Raw genomic sequence first — 16493 nt, forward strand, 5'->3', positions numbered from 1 at the left:
CTCAAGGCAGCCAAAAATGGAAGACTTATTATTAATTCTACAATAACTTAAGTAAAATTGCACAATGGAGAAGAATAAAGTCCTCATCCCAATGTTATTGTATAATTCTATTCCAGTAGGATATTTGGCAAAATAGGCAGAATGAGCATGTACCCATTTTATTTTAGGACAATATTACTTAAAATGACAGACTACCAAGTGCAGCCATATTTGAGGTGCACCAGCCCTCTGACTTTTGCTCTCTGAATTGATTCCCCTGCCTTTTTGAAGCTTTATGAGCCAGATCTTGTTGTTTCTATAATTTTATTTCTTTAACGCACTATTGTAATTGGGATTTTCTTCTTTATTTTCTTTCTGAACATCTATTTTTAACATTCTTTTTTTGGGAAATGAGATCTGGTACTCTTAAATCTATGTCATATATTATCTGGCTTAACAGTAAATAACCAAAGTTACTCCAAGAAATGTATGTTCCCCAAGGATCGTAAGTATTGTGTAGTTGACACCTATTTGATAATTCATTATTTTTGTAAAAAACTTTAAAAAAGATCTTTTATTCCTCTCATGAAGATATATAGACTGACAACGTGTTCTATTCAAATAAAATTAAAACTGGTTATAAGGCACACATTGAGTATTGAACCATGATTTCTATTATTTATGGTGATTTTTTTTAATAACTAATCTTCACTGCCCATATTTTTTGGTTGATGAATTGAGAATCTTTTGTAAAATTTTGAGTCATAAAAACTACCACTATCACAAATGAGGTATAATTATAAAAAGAGTCACAGTAGAGAAAAAGAGCTGGTGTCATTATTATTAATCTAAAGAGTAAGATGTCCACTTTAAAATACCCCACAAAGTACATCGTGGGAGCACAATTTGGATTAGTTCTGAGGTACAGTCCTAGTGCAAGAAAAATGTTTCCCTTTGGTCAGTATGACTGGCAGACATATCATTTCAGAATGAACATTTCAAACTGTTTACTGAAACCCATAGCCAATAATGCCTGTTTGTCAAATTCTGCTGGTATGAAGTCAGTTTCATATAGTAATTGGGCTTCCTATGAACAGTCATCTAGAGAGAGAAGGATAGTTACTAATGGCCAGAATAAACATTTGGTGCATTAATTTACATATTTTGTAGTTTCTCATTCAATAAACATTTTGGTTCAGATACTTTGAACTGGGTTTAGACAAAAAGAATCAGTTCAATCACGTCTGGACAATAAAAGGCCATTGAAAGGGGAGCCAGAATGAAAATAAGTGCTTTCCTACAAATCTGAGAACTGTCCCCTAAACTGTAGCAGATGAACCTACACAGTACCACTTTGGGATTCTTCCCATGAATCATGACATGCTTCCTCATGGATATTCAAACTCCATTAATAGAAGTTTGGAAGATTTACGTATTATTTGCTGGAAAACCTCAAAGTCCAAATTTTATTGACAGCAGGCAGCAATTTTTGGATTATGACATTGACTATCAGCAAACCGCTTGCCTTGCCAAGGTTTAGTTTTATGATATAAATAGAAGGGAAGCTTAGGAGTTGAAAACAGGAGAAAGAAGATGTAGTAATTGAAATGACACAACAGAAGAGGTTTCCTGATATTTGGATAAGCTGCTTTTAGCACAAACATTTGTGGGATGATTGGGAAGCTCCTCCTTCCTGGATTAATTAAGATTAGCTGAGATTATTCTGAAGCTGTGTTGAAGGCAACAATACCTCAGAGAAGCATTTCCATCCTGTATATTAAAGTTCCCACATTTAAAATGAGGGTTCATAAGGCTTCATGCACTATCTCTGTGTTGATGGCTCTCATCTGAATGTCACATTTCTGTGACATCTTCCTCTGTAGACTTATTAGTGCCTTCACAGCTGCTGCCTAACTTTTCCTGCCTCACTCTTACTCCTACAGTTTTCCCCAGGAAAACTGTTCTTTCTGTTGCCAAAGCATTGAAGTAAAAAATAAACAGACGAAATGAAGTTCTAACAGTTGATACCAAATGTCTTAGAAAAAAATAGTTCACCTTCACTATATATCCAGGGTGTGGTATATTTTCTTACCAACTCTCCTACCACCCTGATAAAAGTAAGCTCCCATTGGCTCTAACTAGATTTCTGCTAATTTCCATAAGGATTTTTAAATTCTGATGTTATGTTTTGAGTTGATTGAGTTGATAATTTCAAAATATATAAAAGCATGGTTTGGGTCATCTGATGAATACCTCATACCCAGGTATAATCACCTAATTTGAGTGCCTGAACGTGATCATTGTTAAAAGTTGTCAAACACTGTTACTTTGTGATTGGAGGGCAAATGATGAGCAGGGTTTACAAAACAAAATTATATTAACTTAGCATTACTTAATTTAAATAACATTTGTTTTCTTAATTTTAAACAATTTACTGTTGTAGTTATTTTTAATTTTTGCATTTTTAAAGAGTTGTAATCATATAGCATTTATAATTATTTTCATGTTTCCAAATGTATTATTGCAATCATTTGTGCTAATCACTTAAGTTAGACCTGGGGTTTATAAGAAGTTCTTTTTTTCCCTAGAATTCTACATGTTACTCAAAAGGAACAAAATATGATCCCTACAAAATAAAACTATATGCAATAGAAAAATAATTTGATTAATAAAAATGTGTACGCAGATAGAAAAATATAAATGATAGATAAGAATTATGTCTTCATGTGATGACCTGGGCAGTAAGAAGCTCTCTGGCCTAGTGTGTAGTGATTATATATAGCCCCATAATCACTGGGTAGAAACAAGATCATCTTTATTAATTGTTCTTTTTATTATGTATTGTTACATATTATGTATGTAACAACACAAATATGTGTACATGTTTATGAGATACAATGTGATAATTTATTTATGTATTATGTATACATTGGGTAGTGATCAAGTTTGTATAATTAGCATATTTATCACATTTACCATTTCTCTGTGGTGAGTACATTCAAATTAAACTCTTCTAAGTATTTTGAAATACATGATGTTTTATTGTTAATTATGTTTACCTGCTATGCCATAGAACACCAAAACTTATTCTTATCAAACAATAACATTTCCCAATGATCCACCTCTGCCTGTCACCAGGCACTCCCCATTCTCTGGTAACCCCTATTCTCTCAATTTCTAGGGTTCTCTTTCCACCCATAAATATTTAGATGGTAATTTACTTTTCTGTTGTTATTGCAAGAAATTTCCATCTTTCTCATGATTCTCCACCTTGATGGCTTCCATAAAGTAAGCTGCCAGGTAGTAAACTATTATTCAGTGTATCACAAGCCAGGAACTAAGACCTGTCTCTAGGCCAATATCCAGTGAGAAAATGAGGCCTTCATGTCAGTGTCCAGAGAGGAACCCAGTTCTGCAAACAGGCACACACAGGCTTTGGAGTAGACCTTGTCCAGCTGAATCTTAAGATGAGACCATAGCATTGTTTGAATCTTGGTTATATTGTCGTGAAAGACCCCTGACAGATCCAGATAAGTCGTACTCAACTCCTGACCTATAGAAACTGAAAAAATAAATGTGAGTTATTTTCAGCTGCTAATTTGAGGTCATTTTTTGCACAATATTAAGTAACTAACACTGTGAGCATTTAGTCCTGTTCTCCAATTGAATTTTCCCTGGAAAGTATTAAACACGTGTTCTGTCTTCTAATGGTGGGCCCTTTTAACCTGGTTACAGTGAGCAAGAGCATGAGAGATTGTTCACAACTGGACTATTTATTTATTTATTTATTTTCCCATCCCTCCTGAATCCCCATTAATCCCCTTCCTCTACTCCACTGATACAACTAGGTATTTATTTAAAAGATCTGATTTTTGCTGCCCAATTCTGAAGGCCAGAGTTACTTTATAGTAGTGCAACAAGAATGAATCTCTGAATTCTGAAGATTAGCAATGTCTTATATTGCCTTAACTTTTTTTTTCCATATATCCTTTTTGAAGAGTTTTAAACTCTAACATTTTGAATTCTCATGGTTAATACAAATCCATGTTCTTAAGGGAAAAGTAATTTAAAATGTCACAGAAGGAATGCCATCTCTGCATGCAAAAGACCATATCAGTAATCCAGGAACCCTCTCAGGAGTAGAGTTATTATATAAAGAGGAAAAAGCCCTCATGTATATTTTTGAGTTCCATAAATACTTAGAGTAAGGATAAACTTCTATCAAAGAGACATACAATGATATTATGCTTTAAAAAATAAGAAGTTGGGCTGGTGTTGTAGCTCAGTGGTAGAGCGCTTGCCTCACATGCATGAGGCCTTGGGTTCAATCCTCAGCACCACATAAACATAAATAAATAAAAATAAAGATAATATGTCTATCTATAACTAAAATATTTTTAAATAGGAAATTATTCTTTAAATGTAATAGTCCCATAGAAATAATCCAACTTGGCAGAGCATTTCTGCTGGGAGCTATTAGCCAAGTAGGTATGACAATTTCCTTGCCAGCATACCCCATGTTGCTTAGTGGAAGGACTCATGGAAATAGGACATTTTGCAGTGACATTGCATGTAGGTGACCTTGCTCAAGGACCAAAGTGGATCCGGATTAGAGTGTTCCCGGTTTAGGATAATAGGGTTTAGGGCGTTCCAGGTTTAAGATTATTCCTGCTGGGAATAGGGTGTATCCTGCTGCCTGAGTTCCCCTTGAGTTCTCACGGGATTCAGACAGTATTTTTTGGGAGACAGAAGCCCAGTGGATGTGGATTTGGGCAGAGAATGTGGATTTCCCCAGAACGTGATTGTAGACAGCTGGTGTGAGTTCGGGAATAAAGAGTTGCTGTTTGAATCTACAAGCTGTGTGGTGGCTCGTGATTTTGTGCCCAGCCAGACTGCGGCTGCACCCAGCTAGACTGCGGCACATTTCCTCTTCTTAATTTACAGATCCAGCTATCTCTCAGTCTGTTGCTTGATCACCTGTGAAGCTGTATCTTCATGTTCAAAATGTGATCATAGCTGGAACCACTAACATTTCCTGGGAGCTCATTAAAAATGTAGAATCCCAAGCTTCAGCCTTGAACTGATGAAGTATTTGAGTGTAACATGAAGTGTTTCAAGTATATGTTGCAGATTAAGAGGCACTGCCACAGAGCACTGCATTTGTGACACCATCTGTCCAGAAGGGGAGATAAATCCAAGAACACAAGTCTAACATTTTAGATTTCAGCCTAGAAGTTACACGTATCTCTTCTGCTTATGTCCAATTGACAAAACCTCAGCCACAGAGCTACCCCTACGTGTAAAGCATGGCTGGTAAATGTAGACTCTCCTTTGGTGGCCATGAATGCTGATACTATTCTGTTACTGCAAAGGGGAAAATTTTATTTCAGTGGACAGTCTTTCATAGGCACCTGGCACCAGGAGCATCCAATAAACATTTCTGTTCAAAAATCAAATTCAATTTGGTTGAGTCATTATTTTTAAGTGTTATTCTAAGAAGCATTGAAAAAACTCCCATATTCATGGTTAACATTCTAGTGGATTATGCTTTTTGTAAAAGCCTAATAGCAAGTCCACACATTTTATGAGTTCCCAGGATTTGAAGAAATTACATTAATATTTCTCCAACAAGAGAGAATAAACTATCATTTTTAGGAGAATATATTAAATTCATGTTTTAAGTCTCCTACAGAACTACAGATTCCTCCTTTTAAAATAATAGCTCTCATTTCTTAAGAGCCCCTTTCATTACAACTCCTAGATCTCAGGTCAGCAATGGACAGAATCCCCTAACTTTTCAATCTCTTTGTGAACATTTGCTTTCTTGCCTCCCTGGTTCTCCTGGCCTTCTGTCTCTCCTTAAGTGAGGGATGTTTTCTCTCCACAGGTCTCATGCCAACATCTTAGAGGTGAGACTTTGTGAGTGCTTTTAATCACCACTTCTAGCTCACACCTCTTCTCTAGTTACTTTTTCATCTTACTCTGATTATCCCAAACTCCACTCTCCCTTAGAAAAATCATCAAGTGCTTCTAGGGCCATTGCACCTTGAAGGTGCTGGTCTCTGCTCACCATCGCTCAACATGGACCTGCTATGTATCATGGCGATTTTAATATCACAGAGAAGATCCTTCCCATGTATTGGCTCCTAAGTTGACCAATTGATCATGTTCCTTTCAAGAATATTGTCCTTTGACCTATCTCAGCTCCTTACTTCCAGAGTCATAACCAAGACCTTTACATAACCATCAAATTCCATACCCATTAATTTTCAACCACATCTCAGCCATTTTCTGCTCCTTTGTACTAGTGCCTCTAACTGCATTCTTTAAGCTCATCACAACATACAAGTCATTGTTGCTGCCACTGCCAACTTTTTATGTTTCTGCCTGAGGGACCTTGAATGGTCATTTTCTGTCTCAGTTATTCCCCCTACAGATGTCTACATAGTTTGCTTCCTTCTTTTGGTTGGTCAAACAAATGTGTTTCCCTAATTATGAATATTTTATCTTAAATAAATGCAAATTTTCCAGGTGTGGTGGCACACACCTGAAATTCCAGTGGCTAGAGAGGCTGAGGCAGGAGGATTGCAAGTTTTAAACCAGACTCAACAACAATGAGGCAATAAGCAACTCAGTGAGACGCAGTCTCTAAATAAAATACAAAAAAAGTTTGGGAATATGGCTCATGGCTGCTCCTGAGTTCAATCCCTGGTACCAAAAAAAAAAAAAAAATGCAAATTCATCCATTTTGTGTCTCCTGTTTCTCCTATTTTATTATTTATTTCAATTATTTTGTTATGTGTTTACATAACACATCACCATATACCATCATGTTACACAATTTATTTATTGTGTTTATTATATAGAAAACAGAATAAAATTTATAAAAAATATAGGGATTTCTTTCTTTCTTTCTTTCTTTCTTTCTTTTTTTCTTTTTTAATCTTTACTATTAAATTCCCAGTCCCTAAAATAGTGCCTGGCACACAGTAAATGGTTGACAAGTACTTGTTAAATTGTTAATAATATATGAGTGAGCTTTTGCAATTGATAGAGAAATAACTTGTGGCCGAGTTGTGAACAACTGGAAAATCCCCACACAATGGGTAAATCACCTGTATGGGGTACTGGAAACCTGCTAAATAAAGCAGAACTGAAGGGAAGGGCTCTAGAGAGACAACACTTTCAATAAAGTGAGTTTAATTCTGCAACAGAAAACAAGTGAGTTCTTTTACCCTTGGGAGCAGTTGCTGATTCTCGGCCTAAACAAAAGGTGAAGAATCTGGGATCTGCACTGGTGCAGGGCGACTTCCAGAGGAAAGGTATGGGACAGGGATTATAGGAGCTTGGGGAGGGAATTTCGAGAGACTGAAATTTTCTTGCCTCCCATTGGGTCCAGGTTTTAGGGCAGTTGCTGTTTTCTGGTTCTGTTTCCTAAGAAGAGAAAAATTCCAGGGACATATTTTCTCCAATGATGAAAAGATCCAATATTTCCAGATGAAATAGTGTCTCAAGCTCAGTTGCAATCTAAAAAGGGGACACAGTGAAGGGAGCAATGGTGTATTACCCAATACTTGTGAACTACTTTATTTGCAGAGTCTGACATCAGGATAAGGATAGGTTTGTACACAAATCATATGCAGTCAGTTTGCATTGATGCTAATGGCACTAAGTGTCCTGATGGAGAGGATACTAGTGTTGGCTATTTTACTTATTGTCTCCCTTTATTAATGCATTCTTTTAGAGGGAGTGAGGTGTAAAATAGTGTGATGAGAGGAGGAGAGGGAAGCAAGACTCTTCAGTGTAATCCTAGGAGAAAATATTCTTTATCTTTACCATGCTTATTTGCTTATCCTTGCATACAGGTTTTCCCCTATTGCATCCTCTGAAAACTCTTTCTTTAATTATTGTTCACAGCACCTTTTTCCCCCTTTGGATTGACTCTTCATAGCCTTTGCTTAACTTTCTATCCCTTCCTCACTATTGTTTTTCAAATGCACTTTCAAAATGCTGATTTCTGAAGATTGAGTCCATTGGAAAGGACATATTCAGAGTATATGGGTGGTTTCCTTCATTTCCTGTGTATGGTTTTGGGGGTTTATTTTGGCTCCACCTGTATGGTTGAAGTATGATACTTTGCACGGAAATGGCAATGCAGTATTAAGGACAGATTCCATGGAGCACAAATCTTGGATTCTGGTCCTGGATTTTCTCTGCCTGAAAATTTTGCTCAATTCTATCTCTAGCATAGACCAAAGTACACACAGCACAATGAGGTGACTCATCTTACAAGATATCAGATAAAATGAACAAAGGATATTGAGGTTAAAAGATACCAAAGTGTATATTTAGGAAATATACATCTCAATTAACACACACACACACACACAGATGGGAATGGAGAATGGAGGTTAGAGCAGAGGAAATGTCATCTGACTGTAAGGTATGGAATATTCAGGTAATGAGGCTATTTAGGTTTATACATGAAGGTCAGAAAGTGTCAGGTGTGCCTGGATCTTGGATGAGCAGAACACTGGGAGGACAAGTGGACAGTAAGATGGGAGCCCTGGGAAAGGGTATTGAAAGCCAAGGTGAGTGTATCAACCATTGCATTGGAAACTATAGTAATGCTTTTATTTGTATTTATCAATCACTGTATTTCTAAACTGCCCACTCTTTCTTTCCAAGTAATAGAAAGAAAGCTAAAAGAGAAAGAGATGGGTGAAATGAGGAGAGGAAGGAATACCAAATTTGGGTCCTTCATCCCATTTAGAGACATAGAATAGGATCTCAATGAATTCCTGGAAGATCTACTTAAATGATTCTAGAATTGGCCATTGACAATATTGACATGCATGTAGTCTAGGACTAAAATTCTAGAATATAATAATTCTTGCAATGGAAACTTTTATGTTACCCAAAGCTTGATATTATTTTTATTCCACTAAATTATGTGAACCATTTTATTTAGAATTTAATGAGTGCTAAATATTGTACAAAAGGAATTATGTTTTATGTTTTGGAAGCATAAAAATTGTTCTGTTAAAGCTGAAGAGGATGTTTAATGTTGTTATTCTTCACAGGCAATGGTTGAAAGTGGGCACCTCTGATCTGCCTCTAGGAAAGCAATCAAAAAATCTTAAGCCTCTGGCATGTTGTATTTGAAATGCCTTCGGGCTGTCTTTAGATTATGGGGACCATGGTAAATAAACTTGTATTTTTCCCTGAGTTTCTAAATGCAGGGAATAGAAAACCAGATGTCTTCAGTGGACCTGTAGCATCTTGAAGGAGGTAGAGACTTTAGGACAGATGAGCTCTATGTTGCAATTGTACAAACTTTAGCAATAACAACTAATGGTTGAATCCAGGTAAATTACTTGGAGTAATTTTTATTCTTAAGTGATGAATTCATCTTACAAAAATCTGATATTACATATTTTATGACTCCAAGTTTTATACTTTGCCAATGAAAAGATGTCCAATCATTACAATCTGGCTTTCAGGGTACTTTGCTGGGGGAAAAGTTACTTTTCCAAACTTTTCTGTGATGTATTTGGAGTCAGACTAAGTAGAAAGTCTACATTGATCTATTTGCTATAGGAAGCATTTTCCTTCTCATTTCCATTAAAATGTGGCTTCATTTCTCTCATCCTAAATGTTCTCTCTCCTCTGATTTTTGTATCTTTGGAGCCAAACTCTTTTTACAACTAAAGCCTGATTTTATTTTTTCTCTCTCATCCAAGGCCCTATACATTAAAAATATGAAGTACTTTTATTCATTTTATGATATTTGGAACAGTCATTCCTACCTTCTGACCACAGTGATAAAACAGATATGATCCCTTATATAAGCATAATTTCAGACACTCAACAAAAGAACTTCATGGTTTTTTAAAATATTTAATTTTTAGTTATAGTTTAACACAATACCTTTATTTCCTTTATTTTTATGTGGTGCTGAGGATAGAACCCAGGGCCTTGCAGGTGCTAGGTGAGTGCTCTACCGCTGAGCCACAACTCCAACCACAACAAATTCATGTTTTTAAACTGTTGTACAGCTGTATTGTGAGTAAATGAAAAGTTGGGATTGCTTATGAACATTGGGCAATATATCCTGGAAAACCAGGAGTAATGGTCATAATGAGACTACTCCAATGGAACATAGTCCATAGCACATCTCCTGTATAGTGGCAGAAGCTATGTAAGCAATGCTAAAAGGTGGATTATCTTATTATGTATGTTTTACATGTCTATATCAAGGGATTTTCTAAGTGTGTCACATCACTGTTGGGCAGTGGCTGGGGCTTCAAATTAGGCAGTGTGGATTCAGATCAAGCCAGGCCACCGAACTAAAACACATCTAAGTCTGGTTTTCAATGGTTTCATCTCAGATAATCAGGTTGGGAATTTGATTTTCTTCAATGAAAGTTACAGATTATGTTCTTCCATAATTTTAAATTCTACACTAATGAATCCATTCTAAAGGATTTCGTATTCTCTAAAGATGGTTTGTACTGTTTTAAAAATCAATCACATACAGTCACCCAAAACTATCCATATTTGTCTTAAAGCTCAGATAAGTTGTTTAAAAAGTGACCATTTTTTTCTGATAATTTTTCAGTATTTGAAGCAAAATAGAATTATGAAATCATAGTAGAAAATAAATATAATTTTTAAAATGTTTTTAAACACTGGAATAATTAAGATTGAAAAAATCGACAGATTGAATAAAAAGGAAGCAAAGTCACAGAAAAAAAGAAATATACATAGAAGAAAAGCCAAACCTTGTTTTTCATCTAAAAATATAGTGATGATTTGGGGAGATTAATATGCATCCTACTAAAATACCAAGTTTGCTAAAGAGATTTGACTCCCCAAAAATGATATATGATAAGGGCAGTATTTTCAGGAAAAAAAATCTACAAAAAATGTAACCATGGTTGATAATATGTGAATATGATAAGATTCAATTTTATAAACATCATATAATTTATATCTTAAAAGACAATTTTGGCATAATAATAAAGTAACATCACAACTTTTCTTTTGCAAATGCCTCAATTTTTCTAGAAAAATTATCAAGACTGATATACTGGTCATACTTGTACATGAGAAAAAAAATAGAGAGATAAACATATACAACAATGTCTATAGTACTTCAGGATTTACTGATAGGAAATAAGGGTGATTATTTCTAGAGATTAGAAAAGCAGACTCAAATAATCTAAAGAGCAGTCTTAATTTTTCTCTTACGTTATGTATGTTACATCATGATCATGAATTATTCTATAACAATTATACAGTTAATAATGGCGCACAAAATATTGAAAATACTTTTGAATAGTTGTTAATAACATTGGTAACCTCTTAAATTTGAGTAATAATATTGCACTTGGGAAATCATTCTAAACTTAATTGTAGAATCATTATGAGAGTAAAACTTGGATATGTCATAAATATCTCAATGAGCAAATGATCAAATACATGTAAAGATTGATATGCTATCCCACAATTAAATTAGCAATTAATCTATGAAAAATAAATCAAGATGGGTTACTAAACAATTATAAGTCAAAATAATAATATAAAATGGCATGATATTATTTCAATCATATAAACTATACGTATAGAGTGAGAGATCACAGACAGCAAAATGAGTGAACTAAACTGAGAGCATTCTTATCAAGTGGGATTTTCCAACAATATTAATGCCTAGCTGTATTGGAATAGTGTTGTTGATTTTTTTTCAAATGTCACAATATAGAGATAAAGTGCATTAATACTATATATATATATATATATATATATATATATATATATATATATATATGATTATGTGTGCAGATATGTAGGCATAGCACTATTCTTCTGAAAGCTTAGAAATCATAGAGCAACTGCTTACAATTCATTTTGATGCACAAGAAATAGGTTTCTAAGAATTTAAGTGACTTACCCAAGGAAAGAATAAGTTCTGCAATTGTCAATCTAGGTAAGAATAAAATATTTGAAGGATATATATACATTTTTATTCCACAAAACCAAAAGCTTTGGTTCAATCCAGTGGGTTTCTGAGTCAACAGATAAATGTTACAGAGATCTGGGCATCAGCTTACAAAGAGACATAGGCCGTTGCAGATAGCACAATATTAAACAGAACTAAGAATTCAGAAGTAAGACCACAGTCTCCTCAAGATGTAATTTCTTTCTTCTGTAGATTAAACATTTGTCAACTACATGCTGCACTTACAGGGTGATGCAAAACGGCAGCGTGACTGAATTCATTTTATTTGGCCTGACACAAGACCCTGGCAAGCAGAAGGCAATATTTGGGATCTTCTTGATTCTTTACCTCATGACCCTGTTGGGGAACTTTCTCATTGTGGTGACCATTAAAACGAGCCAGACCCTTGGGAGTCCCATGTACTATTTCCTCTTCTACCTATCTTTTGCAGATGCTTGCTTCTCTACAACCACAGCTCCCCGAATGATTGTGGATGCCCTTTCTCAGAAGAAGACCATTTCCTACAATGAGTGCATGACTCAAGTTTTTGCAGCCCATTTCTTTGGCTGCATGGAGATATTTGTGCTCATTCTCATGGCCTTTGATCGCTATGTGGCCATTTGTAAGCCCCTGCGATACTCAACCATCATGAGCCAGCGGGTCTGTCATGCATTAGTGATTCTGGCCTGGGTGGGATCTTGCATGCATTCTTCAGCACAGATTTCTCTGGCTTTGAGATTGCCCTTCTGTGGCCCCAATGTGATTGATCACTATTTTTGTGACATGCAACCTTTGTTGAAACTTGCCTGCATGGACACATATGTCATCAATCTACTCATAGTGTTTAATAGTGGGGCCATATGCATGATGAGTTTCACAGTCTTACTTATCTCCTATATTGTCATCCTATACTCTCTGAGAAACCACAGTGCAGAAGGAAGGCGCAAAGCTCTTTCCACATGCACCTCCCACTTTATTGTTGTGGTCATATTTTTTGGTCCATGTATATTTATATACACTCGTCCACCAACCACATTTCCAGTGGACAAGATGATGGCTGCATTTTATACAATTGGAACACCTTTACTGAATCCTTTGATCTATACACTAAGGAATGCAGAAGTGAAAAATGCCATGAAAAAAATATGGTGTAGCAAAGTATGACTTAAATTGATAAATATTATGTGTATTGTAATGCATACATCCTCTCAGTTTAGTTTTTGTTGCATGGCCTGAAAAGATGGTCTAGTGTTTCCTAACTTTGGATTTTAGTTTTATGGGGAATGTTTAACACCACTATTTTCCTTTGAAAATAATTCTATCTATATATAGAATGTATGCTAACCACTCCCCACTTCATAATTTCACAGACACTTGAGTATCAGTACCTGAACTTATGAGTTTACTTACACTGGCACCAAGTAATACCTGGAATTGATACAGGTTAATAGAAGAAAACATTATGTAGTTTGTTATGTGCATGAGCTCCATCCACCAAACACAAAATGTCACAACACTGTACCAACAATTACAAATACTTGTTTACAGAAGAGGGAGCGTAAGTATCAGCATTCAAAAAGGATATCATCAAAGCTGTCAGATCTATTCACAAGTGACACATTTGTTTACACTCACTTCAGATGAGTACTCACAATTCTCCTTATTTTCTGGCTTACGATTTTTTTTTAAAAGCATTGGAATTTCATTCTATGGAGTTTAAAGTGTAATTGGATCTTATGTAAGCAAGGCATAATGGAAATAAAAATTTGATTCTTGTCTCTTTTTACTTTTTCAAACTCACTACAGTGGAGAGATTTTTTTTTTAATCTGCCTGAATGAAAATTCACAAAACTTTCTCCTTACTTTTTTCTTCTCACTTTTGTATAACACAGAACCCAATTTCCCCTCAATGTGAGGCAAGGCCAAAAAGTAAAATCCCCAGTGCATGACATTAACCAAACAGTCAAAAATCCCTCCCCACTTCACCTTCAGCTGAAATCAGGGAGCCTAAAGCAGAAAAGCAGACAGCACAGTCTGGGAGACAAGGAAGAAAAATCCTACTTGACTTTGTATCTTAACAAACTGGCATACTGTCTCTGAAACTGGCAGATATTGAAAGATTTATATTTTTCTTCCCTTTGAGACCTTTTCACAAGCTTTTTCAAGATTATCTCTAACTTTTCTAATTGTAGAATCCTTGATGTAGGAGGAACATGTCCATTTCTTAGGATCATCAGTGATGTCTTTTCTGCTCTTCAAACAGCCAGTGGCTATCTTCAAAATGCTCTGCCCCTCCAAGTGACCCTACTGGAATGGTGACCTTACTGCAAGTCCTCATTACATCTCCCCTTAGCCATTCCTTGGGAGATGTCCAAATTGCATTTTTTTCTTTTTTTTTTTTTTTTGGGGGGGGGGTGTTTTTAAATAAGTTTATTATCTTTATCTGAAAAAATATAGGAAAAAAAACTTGTTTGGTTTAGCTCTCAGCAGCCTGTTCCTGAGCTCTGAGGAAGCTTGCCTTCTTTTGAGCTATGTACATAAGTTTTCTTCTGGGCAAAGGACATTTTAGAATAGTTTTCCACTTCTTTTAAACTTCTCTTGGGCTTCTTCTCATAGACTGGATTCTCTCATATAGCAGAATGAGCTTTCTTATACATCTCCTCCATCATGCTGGGGGTAGCTGTGGTGAGCCGCTTCTGCCGTTTCTGCAGATTATGGTCGCCATTACAAGATGGCGCTGGCTCCGCTGTGGTCTGTGACAAACAACTTCTTATCTGGGAAAGTTGGCACATGATTTTTCATCACCCTGTGAGAAAGTTCCACGCGGCAGCTTTGCATTGGGGCTTGGGATGCTTTATTAAGGCTGGGAGGGGCACCCGAGAGGAAGAAGAAGAACTATCCAGGGACCTGAATAAACTGTTGAAAGAAGATTCTCGAGTTGCGTCTTCCTTGCGGGCAAGGGGTCGTGACAGGTAGCATTGTTCTTTATATACTGAGAGGATTGTTTCTTATAAGCATATTCATCTTCTATTAGATAACACATATAATCTGCAAAGTTCTGACCCATGATGCACTTCCGATGTACTTCAGTATTGAACTCCTGCCTTTCAGAATCGTAACCAGGGAATCATTTGGTACTATGAGGGATAGACAAGCCCCCACCCACAGCTCCCTTCTGGGCACCAAAAACTTTATTGCCAGTTGTAGTTCTATCAAGGCCTGCATCCAAATAGCAGGTGAAGGCACCAAGTTGACCATTAATGTTTTCCACATTATGTTCATCTCCAGTCACCTCCATTTGGCCTTCATAGATCTGGTCCATGCGAAACTTATTGAGAAGCCTGCAGCCAGCAGCAGGCCAGTTCAATATGCTGCAGCATAATTTGTTAGGCCAACTTTCACACCATATTTCAGTAATTCATGTGCATATGCTGCTGGGCTATCATATCCCCTTCTATATGGGCATAAACAATCTGGAAAATGATATCTCTGTTACACAAATTATCATTCTGTATTTGTGTGTGTTGTACTTTTCTTGTCCTGGATCAACAAACGTTTTCAAGCATAGGAATCAGTTTTGCCCTCTCCTTTTCTTCTAAATTTCACTTGATATTTCTTAAAGTAGCCCTTGTTCCTGACAACTTTAACAAGCCCCATCCTGCAAAACAGAGACCCAGGTCCACAGTTCCATGCAGACCTCCAGACTGATATCTTTAATTAAAAAAAAAAAAAAAAACTTCTCAGAATAGTGCAAACATAAATCAACAAAAATTTGATCTACCTCATGTCAGAACTCAAGCATAAACTCTGGTTCATCATGCTAAGTCATTTATTTGGAGATTAATTGTTGCTTGTAGATAATGTCAACAAGTATTGAAGGCAAATCATTGGTATAGTTTAATGTCAATCAATATGTATGTACTCAGCCAATTAATATAATTAAACCAATTAATAATTGCCATATTTTTCTGAGGGTAATTTTCTACAGTATAATTCTATTCAACAACTAAAGTCTATGTATTAAGGATTTCACCGAATAATAAAGATAATTCTGAGAGATTAGTTTTCACAGCCATTTAAAAGTGAAGCACGTTTGAAGATTCTCAGGTCATCTGCAGTACAACCTGAGATCTTATGACACACATGATTCATTCACATGAAGTAAACTTATTCAGAGAGTCCATGAACTCCATGAAATTATTGAAACTTCTTGCTCCTAACTGTGGAAACAAGCTGCTTGGGATATAAATGGGGGAAGAGTCACCCAGTTATGTGATCCTGGTTAAATTTGTAGAATTAGAGTTTCTACTGTTTTCATACAAAGGTTTAAAGTAGAAGATTTAAGAACCTATGAGCCTAATAAAGAAGTAACCTTTCTGATTTACCAAGGGACTTACACTGTCTCCAATTAAGAACAATCACTAAAGAGGTAGCCAAGTGGGGGGTTTACAGATCACTTCAGGATTCAAAAAATCCTGTTTGGTTATTCTCCTCCTTTCTTTCCTTCGTTCTC

The 16493-nt window shown here is 35.9% G+C and overlaps 1 protein-coding gene and 1 pseudogene across 1 annotated transcript; one reads left to right on the forward strand and one right to left on the reverse strand.

Moving 5' to 3' along the window:
• The first annotated feature begins 12232 nt into the window (after positions 1-12232).
• Positions 12233-13144, forward strand: LOC124078371 (olfactory receptor 4C11-like). Its single transcript, XM_046423125.1, has one exon. The coding sequence runs from the start codon at positions 12233-12235 to the stop codon at positions 13142-13144; it is 912 nt and encodes a 303-aa protein (XP_046279081.1).
• A 1312-nt stretch (positions 13145-14456) lies between these two features.
• On the reverse strand, positions 14457-15637 carry LOC124078374 (large ribosomal subunit protein uL18-like; annotated as a pseudogene).
• Between the last annotated feature and the right edge of the window lie 856 nt (positions 15638-16493).

The sequence above is a fragment of the Marmota monax genome, unplaced genomic scaffold (assembly GCF_021218885.2).
Source record: "Marmota monax isolate L192 unplaced genomic scaffold, Marmota_monax_Labrador192_F-V1.1 WCK01_AAM20220418_F8-fsc00441, whole genome shotgun sequence".
NCBI lineage: Eukaryota > Metazoa > Chordata > Mammalia > Rodentia > Sciuridae > Marmota > Marmota monax.

Bases quoted from the DNA above. Each gene is read 5' to 3' on its own strand.
- LOC124078371 (XM_046423125.1), top strand. From the start codon at position 12,233: ATGCAAAACGGCAGCGTGACTGAATTCATTTTATTTGGCCTGACACAA.